This window comes from Nanorana parkeri, unplaced genomic scaffold (genome assembly GCF_000935625.1).
Source record: "Nanorana parkeri isolate BGI_ZX_2015 unplaced genomic scaffold, ASM93562v1 scaffold357, whole genome shotgun sequence".
Taxonomy (NCBI): domain Eukaryota; kingdom Metazoa; phylum Chordata; class Amphibia; order Anura; family Dicroglossidae; genus Nanorana; species Nanorana parkeri.
Window position 1 is genome coordinate 794,567 of NW_017306625.1, and position 11,804 is coordinate 806,370.

The following is an 11,804-nucleotide window of genomic DNA, read 5'->3' on the forward strand; positions in this document are numbered from 1 at the left end:
AAAATAAATATTAGCTTTCATCCAGGTTTATTCTAAACTTCTTCTTATAGCAAACAGAGTGCATTGGGGGGAATTTGCTAAGACTGGAGCAGACATCATCTGGGGCATCCGTGCATAGCAACCAATCAGACTGTAGCTTTGATTTTCAAGTGTAACTGAACAAGCTGAAGATAGAAGCTGATTGGTCACTGTGCACAGCTGCGCCAGATTTTGTCTGCTCCAGTCTTAGTAAATTCCCCCCAATGTTTTGGGAGTAAGATTTATTATTGCTACCATTTTAAATTCTTAGTAAAAGAGTGATAAACAGAGTTGTTTACATCAAAGGAGCTGATGCGTATGTTCTCATTATTGGTTACACACTTGGATCACACCCACAGTGTGAAAGCTGCACCTGTGTTATTTCAGGAAAGAAATCCAACAGCTTTGATTAGTGAATGTTTTCTAAATTAGGGTTCTGTTCATCTAATGTTGTTGTAACTGTCTGTGGATGGAAAATCTGAGCTTTGCCCTAATCACTTTAAAAATAGTATTTGGCCAGAATCATGTAGGAAACTATCATGCAGATGGAGGATGTTAAATCGTACCATGTACCAAATCACGAATTGTATTTTTTGCCCTTTAAATCAATATTTAAAGAACTCCAACAAAAATTATTCTTAACACTTGCAGTCAGGCTGTCCCAGCACTGCAGGGGTTAAGTGCTTGTTTTCATCTAGGGTGTCAAATAACAAAGTTATACTCACCCTAACCTCACAGCCAGCTGACGTGTTTTCGTGCGATATTTGTAAGGTTGATGGGCAGTGTACAACCGCAAATATTGTACAATCGATCGACTTTTAGGTTAGAAAACTTCGGTCGATCGTACGATTTTCGCAAGGTTGGTGGCGTTTCCTTATGTCAAAATTTGCATGGTTTACACATGCGCAGACGAAAATACGTGCGATCGATTACCGCAATTCGTCCAGGTGCTTTCCTGCTTAATACTGCTGCTTCAACCTTGCGATAATCGGGGCAGGATGGGGCCGCCATACGAAAATTGTACGACAGTTTGATCATCGGACGAAAAAAAGGTGTATGGGCAGCTTTAGACCTCTCCCTCCAACCTGTCTCCTCCTACACTACAGCGATGGGGTGTCCCTCGGCATCCTCATATGACTCAAGGGTCCTTAGGCCACTGGAGTGGAGGGGGAGAGAGGCTGACATTGAAATGACCGGCCAAAGAGTTTAAACTGGTGAGATCATCACTGATAATATCCACATGTGTTAATTGCATTATAAATATTTAACCTTTTAATCCATTCATAACTGAGCTGCCTATTGCATTTGTATAGTTCTAAGTGGATGACCTTTCTGTGTGCCTTGGTTTTCAATTCTACCTAATTGCTGTGACAGTTATCATCTCTTTGGATTTTTAGTTTTATGGACTTTTTAGGATGTTATTTACATACAGAGCAAAAGTGTGAGGCTCCACTGGAGACAGAGGCGTTGACAAGGCAAATAGGCCGTTCACTTTGCAGGGAAGCTTCCCCTTAGATTAGTGAATGAAGTGAACCTCTGCGGATTTCCTTAACCCAATTATGCGCAAGGAAAAATATTTTTATTTTTTAATTTTTCTTGCATGGGCTAGGGTACTCTTTACAAATTGAAATTTCACAACATTCACCAACCTAAGAGAAACTTCCCCTGCAAAGCGCAAATCCTCAAAGTAAACAGCCTAATAAGTCAACCTCAGCTCCTCTGATGGGAAGGTTATGTTGCTTGAATACCTCACATAATAAAAAGGATTTGAAGTTATCTCAGATATTGTAAAATTAAATGTTATTTAAATAAATCTGCCAACTTAATTGGAAGGCTGTAATGATCACATACCTGACTATTAGGCACTGTCTGGTGCCAATCCTAACTTGTAGGGAATTCCATCCCTGCAATATTCCTTGTAGCCTCTGAAATCTTTGACTCCTTAGTATGTAAATGTTCAAAAGTCAACTCGAAAGAATGGCCCCAGTACATCCTAAAATGCAATTCCTCAACTAACGTTTGAAGGGTATGCTGGGGCTTTTCTTAACATAGACCCTGCTAAAACCAAGAAATAGTAAACTGCTTACAATCTCAGGTTTCAGGGGATTCAAAGACTTCCCTGCAGTGGTGGATTGTTTAGTACATTATAGTGATTGGCACCTGAAACACAAAAGCTAATTGAATACTGCACTTTATGTAAATAAAATTGTATATGCTGTGCATATATACACACTGAGTGGCCAGATTATTATGACCACCCCATCAGTATTTCGTTGGGCCACCTTTTGCCTTCAATACTGCAGCGATTCTTCTTGGCATTGACTCCACGAGATGTTGAAAGGTGATGCGAGGAATCTGACAGCATGCCTGATGAATAGCACTGTCCAGTTCTGTGAGATTTGATGGTTGTGGAACCAGCTGCCTTATTTCAAAGGCTGTTAAATCATGTTGTTTACCCAAATCTTCAGAAAAACGTTTATAATGGGCTGGCCCTCTAGCAACTTCAGCGCAAAATTATAGCTAATTTGACTACAAACGTCAGGTGAAAGGTAAAGGAAGTTCCCCTTTCCCCTCCTAGACATTTCTCAAAGGAACAAGTGTCCCCATTGGAAGGTTTACCTTCAGTTCCTGTTCAGGTGAAAACTGTAAAGTTTAGATTTCTCATAATTTTCTATATCGGTGATATAGAAAATTAACAAAGTGAAAAGTGACAATGGCTACCAGAAAAAAAGAGAGTTTGTCCCATAAGGATACAGATAACATTAAATAACTTATAGGGGAAATAACTCTTCTGCATCCTATGCAAAAGTTGTTTGCCTATACGTACAGATGAAGGCACAGCATTCCACATTGATGCATGTTAACTAACAGCGCCAAAACCCATGAAGTAATTATTTTTATGTATTAATTGTTGCTATATTAGTACCATTAAGGGAATACTAAATAATGGTTTAGTAAACATTGGGGATGCATGAAAATACATAGCCCACAGGAGATCACAACAGCCCTTCAGGGAAATGCAAGGATTAACAGATAGCCAGTCTAGGGCTGAAATGCACATCTGTACAGTGGCTAGTTCTAATGAAATCATACATTACTGTAATCATACAATGCAATTTAGTTTTTTATTTAAGCTGTAGGTTATAGGAACATTTGTATATATTTCACATTATAGGATTGTGTTGGGGAACTCAAGATTATGTTAAACTGATCACATACATTCAGATTTTCATCGGTCAGATCAACAACATTTTCTAACAACTGTATAGTGAGATTTTTTACCTGAACTACAGTCATTTTTAGAAAATAGTTTATATATATTTAAATATAAGTCCAACTATAGGTATCTGTTGTCATTTTTAAAAATACATATTTAATTTTACAGATGAAATCTAAATTTGCTTCCAGCTTTAGCTTTACTAAACTGTCATAATACCGCATTCTAAAAATATTATATTTTACAGACAGAAGGTACCAGGTTACAGAGAGAAATGCGAGCTTACTTGGCTGCCATTAAGGGTAAGTATGTAATATATATATATATATATATATATACACACACACACACACACACACACTATATACTTTATGATGGCATTGCCATTGTACCATGGTCAGCAGGCATAGCAATGCCAATGAAGGGGGCTTTTAGATAAGCAAGCCCCCTCACTATAAATAGGGGGCACAGAGCAACCATAGTATCTGTGTATTGAAAACTATAGGGAGCTGATAAACTGCGTTGGGAGAAAATAGGGTCAGTTAGGAAACTGTACTTTAAATCTGATTGCTAGATCTCTGGGCAATCATCCCTTCTTTTTTTTTTTTGTTCCTATCATTTTTATTTTTTTGTCTGTAATTGTATTTAGTGGTTCATTTGATGTTAGCTGTTACTGTTAGGCAATGTTCTGTCCATTGTAAACTTTTTATTTCACTGCCAGACTTCCCTCCTCAGCCCCATCTATTGGCCATAATGCAAAATTACATTACATGCATTCAACCTGGAAAGAAAATATATTGAACGTTTGCTACTGAATCCATTTGCACCAAACGAACACTTGGAAAGATTCATAGGGTGATTGGCTTTCTGATTGGTTATAAATAAGTCCCCAAATCTCAATAATTAAAAAGTAAAGCAAAAATGGCTTAACATCTGTAAGTATATACTGGACATATACTGCATTTCGAGCTAAAATGTATTCTGTGCAGATACAGCTTTTGTACTATACTGAAATGTCTACTGTAATGTAATTGGCTGCAGTAATGGTAGATATTTTTATTATAGAACGTGTTAGAACATTGTTGTTGATTTGTTGGTTAACTTATTTTATTAAGTGTTTGTAGTGAGTTTTTCCTTAATACAATCTAGGCTTCTCTGGTCAACAAAGTGCCAGCTGCCAAGCAATGGTGCTTCATTCTGTCTGTGTGTAAATACTGCATGAGATGTGACATCAGACCTGGCAGCTGACCCTGGGTCAGTTGACAGTGATCCTCTCGCTTCTGTTTCCCTGCAGATAGCTGGACAGATTTAGAAAATACAGAGACATGTTACTACTGTACAGAAAGGATTACTATCCCATCAGTAAAACAAACTTGTGTTTCTTTGATTGTTTGGGGATCGTGAATTCTGTTACATTAAGCTGAGCAGAATATTTCAAAGACGATGGTTGGTGCCTACGGCATGTAGAAAACTGCTATTGCTGACTTAACAAACTATAACATTTATAAAAAGGGGGACAGAACATAAATAGGAGCACAATGCTAACTAATTGTGCTCATACTAACTAATTGTATTTCTTATGTTATTACAGAAGAAAATATGAAACCTGATTTTACCATGGGACAATAATCAGCTCAGTTCCTGTTTTGCAATGTTTCACATATTTAGAAACAGGAGTTACAGTTGTACACATGACAAAACTAAAGGGACCACTGTGGGTACTACTTCGTTTTTGAACATTCTTTTTCAGGCCTTGAAGGGTATCTAAACCGTAACAATGAACTTCTCTTATTTGGTCCATTTTGATCTAATAAATATACCATTGAAAGTATTTTGTTATATTGATAAGTGCAAAAATACCTGTTGATCGGGAGCTGATAACTTCCTTTGCTATTTGCCTGTGCTGATGTTTATTTGTTATTAGTGGTTGTGAACTACACCTCACCCATGTTATCCAAAAGAGGAGAATGGGAGGTGTTCTGCAGTCCTATCCTAGGGTAACAATGCTGCTTCTCCTCAAATGCAGTGAGTGATTGTTGTCACCTCAGGACAGAAAATGTGTTACTTGCAGGATCACCATATCCTGAAAAGATCTAATGTAACTACCGCATGTAAAAGACTGGTAACTTACAATATATTAAATTTTTGTTCTTGGGATTAGACACACTTTAAATAAAGGGTCTAAAGATACTGTTATAAGATTGTTGTGGAACACAATGCAGATGTTACATTTTCAGATTTAAATTCAATATTAGTATGAAATTAAAGTGTATCTAAGGCCAAACTAACTTGGTTAGAACCCCTTTCAGGGTTCTTTTTTCCCCTCACCGTGACCTGGCCTGGAAGATTTCCCTTCACACTTTGAGACACCAGAATGTTAAAAGAAGTGTCTTCAAAATGAGGGAAAATATCCTCTTAGACAATTGTCACCAGAACAGGTGCCAACATTGGAAGATCTAGGGACAATTATAAAACTTTGGATTTCCTTTCACGTTTTATCACTTTGACAGTGGCCACCAGGACAAATAGAAGGGATGAATCTCCCCAGCAGAAGCACAGACAGCAATAACATAACCTAACAAGGGTGCTAACCCTATCTAAAACTAAAAATAATGGTTTGACACAATATTTTAAAGGAGATGAGACAGAATATTAAATTTAAAACAGAATATAAATTTGTTTTAATGTTATGCAGTCCATATCAAACAATAATCTGGTGCCAGACCATATTTTAACATTTTACAGTCAAATAAAATATGAAAAGATACATACAACAATCATCCCATGTTCAAGGGCTGTTAAATCGCGTTGTTTACCCGTATCTTCAGAAAAAAATCACTTCTACTGTCTTGGTAAACAACCTGCTTCCCTATTTATAATGGTCTGGCCCTTTAGCAACTTCACCGCAAAATTATAGCTAATTATAGCTAATTTGCCTACAAATGTCAGGTGGTCCAGCACACTAGTATTTGCATGTGACTTTCCTCATCTACCTCCAATTTAGTGATTCTTGTGAGGTTCAGAGGAAAGTTGTGTATGATCTTGGTTACAATATGGCCGGCGGTCTTATGATCAAGGAAAGGTAGAGCCCTTAATTCACTAGTTGGAGCCAAGGCTTGTCCTGGAGAAGGGAGTCTACTGTTTGTTGAGACCCTTCGATGGTAGAGAACACCTTGCCCTCCCCCTTTCCACCTCACACACACGCAGAAATATTCTCACAATCTGGCTGTTGCTACTGTTCTTCGGTGAATTTGTCATGACATTAACACTTCCTCCAATGAGCACACACAAATATTCATCTGATCTGAATGTTTGTCTTTCAGAGCATGCCACATGATTGGAGTGACTGAGAGCAATTTGGTTACATAGTTACATAGTTACATAGTATTTGAGGTTGAATAAAGACATTAGTCCATCAAGTCCAACCTATTAGGATCTCATTCTAGGAGTACCTGGTTGTCCTTGGGCATTTAACCTCATTCTGAAACCTTTGGACAGCTTAGACTTAGGATGAGCATTATTAAAGCCTTTCAATCACAGTATCTTCACAGTTACAGGTTTAATTAAATATAAGCTATAAGTCATCCCTTGTTTGCTTGTCTTCTGTTACTCAAGCTTGGCCTAACACCTTTATGTGCCTTATTTAGTAGTAAAGAAGAATAATGTCACCAGCACACCGTGTGCTAGTGACATTATTCTTCTTTTCTGTGATTTACACGGTGCCTTCCGTGGTCACTACAAGCACCCACCCAGTTTGGGGTTGTTTTGGTAAGGAGTGCAGCAAGACATCCTGTTTCTAGAAGTTTATTTAGTAGTAATACACATGGAACAGTGTCTTATAAAGCTTTTCCTAAGAGACAACTTTTTGACAAGCAACACTTCTTTATTACCAGTAATCACTATTCTATTTATAGACATCTGTGTAAAGGGAATGCATACAACAATGATTAGACTCCTGCTTGTCAAGACTGACTTATGGCTTCATTTTGTCTAAATGTATTATCATCATAAATTACATTACAGCTTTTGCTACACAGATGGGTATACATTGGTATAACTGTGTGATAATCCTTTGCTTCATTGGTAGCATGGATGATTTATTTATCTAATGTAAGAACATTGTTGTTGTTGTTATTGCTTTGTTTTCCCATATATCTAAAGAGAGATTCAGGTATTGTTTGCTATCCTATAGAACCCCAGCTTATTTTACTTCAATAGCCCTTTACCACTGGTATCAACGGGAAGCAATATATACATTTTCTTTTATGTTTTTGCAGTATATTCATTTTTTTAAATATTTATATCAAATCTTTTTTACAAATAAATATTTGATACACAGTGCACCCATGACACAGTCTTTTTAGAACATTAGAAAAAAACAACAGTAGCTTTTCATTTCACACTGTCTCCCTCCAAATTAAATTATGCCTGCTTTCATACATAGCAGAGAGGGGGTGCATTGTTTAGATGTGTGAAGTTTGAGTATCAGCTATTGAGTTCTGTAAACAATAGGCTTTTTAAAATATTACTAATTTATTGTAAATGTATGTAGCTAAAAATAACAAGGGTTGAGCTTTGGGTTGAACATGAGCTCAACCTAAACCCAGTTTGTTCGCAGTTCAATGAATGGCCAGTTTGACCACCTGCCTCAGCCTCCAGGTGACATATTTGAAAGTCTACCATTTAGGGGCAGTAGCCCTTTTAAAAAAAAAAATATAATAAAGGAGGGGTTCTGTCCCCTTTACTTATTCACCTAGGGAGAATAGATATGTGGGTGTCCCCTTGTTGTGAAGGGGGGTTCCATATTATAATAGGTCCCCCCCCCCTCAAAGGCCCTCACATCCCTTTTGGGGGACAAATTGTGGGGGTGAGGCCCTTGTCTTCAATAACATGGGAATAATATGCCTTGCAAGTGGGGGAGGACTTTGCCCCAGCCTTACAAGCTGAGGGGGAGTAAATGGATTTAACATACCCCTCCCCCTGGTGTTTGCAGTGTAGCAGCTAGTGCTGAAAGTCTGGGGTACATCTCTTGTGGGGTGCCAAGGCTGTGCCCACTCAGCACTAAATGACAGATTCCTGGCTGCTGTTTTTTAAAAATGTTAATTTTAAAGTTGCACATCCTACTAATCCCCAACTTCACGTGCAGGTTTAAAGCATACTCAAACAATGTTTTTAAAGTTGTAAATTTTTTATGTTGCCCTTTAAGCTACATTAAAAAACCCTCTCCCTGCTGAATGTTTTTTCTTTTTTGCATTGGTACATGTTACCCGTGGCAGCGTTTAGATACCCATGCCATTTTTTTTTTTTTTTTTACAAAAGCTTGCAAATTGACCTTGAAAAAAGCCAGAAAAAAATAAGATTTGGCTCCCATTGTGTTAACAATGGTTTCAGTGCTATGTTCTGGTTTATATTTTCTCTTTACGTTGCCTGATTTGCTCATTACTTGAAATAATAAAAATAATTAAAAAAAATGCAAATTGTAATTTTTGGTTCTGAACATAATAATAAATATGATAGTAAAACATATTCTAACTTTATTGAAAAGCAGTCAAAATACAGTATGCTGCACTTTCTTTGATGACTTTCTTTGTCAATGGCTTGCCTTAATTTTTTCATATATTTTTTTTATAAATGAATCAATGAAAAGAGCAGTAAACATGTCACCTACAAATTCTTGAATAGTTCATGTAATAAATTATAGGCACCTAACAGCAGCTCAAAGTTTAATGTCTTCTATAAAGCCCCAAAGCCAAGGCAGTTTTATGCAAATTTCAGTATGTCCTTGCAGTATGTCCTTGCAGTACTAAAGGCTGGCCTACCAACTAATGCAGCTTTCCCTGGGACACTGGAGAATACATATGAAGGTTTTCCTGTATTGTATTATTTACTGTAGGTCATTTTAGAAAAGGTTCAGGGGAACAACAGGGTGTGGTACACCATTTGTTTGGCTAACGACAATCTAATGAAAGGAGGATGCATAAATACACTCTGTAAGCATTCTTATATCATTAACAATGTTTCTAATTAACACCTAATACTTAATTAGTAATTAATAATTAGATATAATATGATTTACTAAGCAAAGCAATTCTGTCTGTTTCAAAATCTTTGCCAGTAATTAGGCCTTTAAAGACATTAAAACTGATGTAGCATCATATCAGATTACCATTAATAAAAAGTATCTGGAACAATACACGCTAGTTCTACTATTTGAAAGCACCTCCCTCCCCCAATGCAATACATTGTTTTACTGCTTTTGTTGCGCATACAAAGAAAATTGTGTTCTACTGTCTTGCTCTTTAAAATAAAGTTTGTGTCTGTTTATATTTTACTGTATAGTTGTAAAATAGAACAATTTGTTTTACAGCTAGAGAAAGTATAACCGTGAAGGCCAACTGCACCTCTCCAATGGCCAACTGCACCTCCACAGGATTTCAGTACAGTTATAGCCTACTATTACAGAACAAATTATACCAAACTGCATACAGCTGTTGTAGGCTCTTTGGCCATCCTAAGTGCAGTTCATGGAAACATTGGCTCTAGGAATTAAAGTGACCTTAAAGTCAATTTTTTTCCCTTCCCCCCCCCCCCATGTTAATGTCAGCACTTACCTTAAATTATGTCTCTTAATCCGATCTTCCTTTTCTTTCCCCATGTTTTCATCTGTCCCTCCAGAATAGGAACTGCGCATGCGCCCGCCCCAAGATCCTTTGCGGCCGTACGAGCAGTCCCTGATTCTCGGCGCGGGAGCGCGCAAAGAAAAAAAGTTTAAAACGCTGTTTTAGCGGTTTTTGTTTAAAAAAAAAAACTTCATAGCAGTAGATATAGGCAAAAAAACTGGAGGGTTTAGAACCCCTTTAAGGCTTGGAAACAAACAAGAAAATATAACCATGAAGATTATGATAAGAAGTGTTTAAAGATATCAAAATACCATCCATTGAACGTTTGTATAGTGCAGTAGAGCCTTTGTGTAACAGAAGGTATTCACATGTTTCATTGCATATCCCAAAATAAGAGGATCAGGCCTCATTTTAGGACTGTTGGTGGTGCCAAGCAAATCATTAATTTACACCCCAAAAACCACATGCAGAACTGCTGCATTATAGGGAAGATGTAGCCAATGTTATAGAGAGGTTTTACTAACAAAAGTAAAAAATACTTACCTTGAATATCACTGTCCTTCACGCTGCCTAATTTTTACTTTTTTCTTCTTATCCTTTGGGTGATTTAAGCTTTAGTTGAGGCATCTCATTCAGCATCTGGTAGTAGTAAGCATAGTGATTATTCTGATGACTGATGGTCATGATAGGAGAAGTGCATAAGGAGAATGAGAATTAAAAAACAGATAAGGGTAAAACAAGGCTTTTGTTCCCTCCTAACTTTCCTATTGGATCCCAGAATTTTGTTGCCTACTTTCTTCCATTATAAATCTATCTGGCCATTGTTTACAGTTTCTGGAACCTTTTACTGATATGTCATTCTCTACAGAGTGTCCAAATATGATTTGTATATGTAAGATGTACACAGGAAGTTTAATGCTTGGGGATATCTGCTCACACTGGTATCTCTTATCTTTGCTACAAATTATGTGACGTCACAAAGATTTAAAAATAGATGTGATTTTTTTAAGAAGAAGAATTTCTGACTTTCTGCTCTTTCTGGGTATGGTCTTTTGAAAAGGATAGGTACACTGTATTTGGACATTTTAAGCAGTGCTTCCATCAGATCTAGGGAAAGTAAAAACTTGAATGAACAAGTCATTTGCCAAGTAAAGTAATCACACCACATCTAAAACAGGCCTTGAACATGTTGTATGCTTCTTAGAATCTCAGGGAATATTTTTATAAACAGTATATTTATGTTTGTATGTATGTATGTATGTATGTATGTATTTATTTGTGAACCCTTTTTATTTATGTATTTATATATTTATTTAGGAATGCAAGAGGCATCTCTTAAACTCACAGAATCTCTTCATGAAGTCTATGAGCCTGAATGGTATGGAAGAGAAGATGTGAAATTGGTGGGAGAGGTAAGTGCTTCCTAATGGCCTTAATTTTAAAAAATCTCACTTTCTCCCTGTTTTTGTCACTGCTACTTGTTTCCCCTTTTCTTTCTACCTCCCTTTCTTTCTACCTCTCTCTCTTTCTTTCTTTCTTCTATTCATACATATACTTTATATGTATTTGCTAGATATTTCAGGTTGATTAACATCCAAAGTTTTACAAGAGTCAGCCAGCTAAAAAACTGCTGCAGACAAAATCTGGAGCAGCTGTGCATGGCCAACAATCAGCTTCTCTCTTCAGGTTGTTCAGTTAAGATTTGAAAATGAAAGAGAGAAGCTGATTGGTTGTCATGCACAGCTACTCCAGATTTTGCCTGCTCCAGTTTTAATAAATTCCCCTCTCTGTCTTCATATCCCAGTGACAATCTTTCCTCTATTTCTTATCCTACTGTTACAGGGTCAGTAAGTAGGGTGAAAGATGTTTATTTATTGACTCTACCCAAATTAAAATGATATTGCTCGTCCAAAGCAGGAATTTTTACTGTGTGGAAATGCAACAATGTC

At 37.0% G+C, this 11,804-nt stretch overlaps 1 protein-coding gene across 1 annotated transcript in view; it reads left to right on the forward strand.

The window, feature by feature from the left end:
* The window catches only part of AMPH (amphiphysin), a 171,884-nt gene that overhangs the window by 82,813 nt on the left and 77,267 nt on the right, over window positions 1-11,804 (forward strand). The window contains exons 3-4 of the mRNA XM_018558778.1: window positions 3,483-3,537; window positions 11,173-11,267. Coding sequence (XP_018414280.1) covers window positions 3,483-3,537; window positions 11,173-11,267 — 150 coding nt within the window. The remainder of the gene's footprint in view (window positions 1-3,482; window positions 3,538-11,172; window positions 11,268-11,804) is intronic.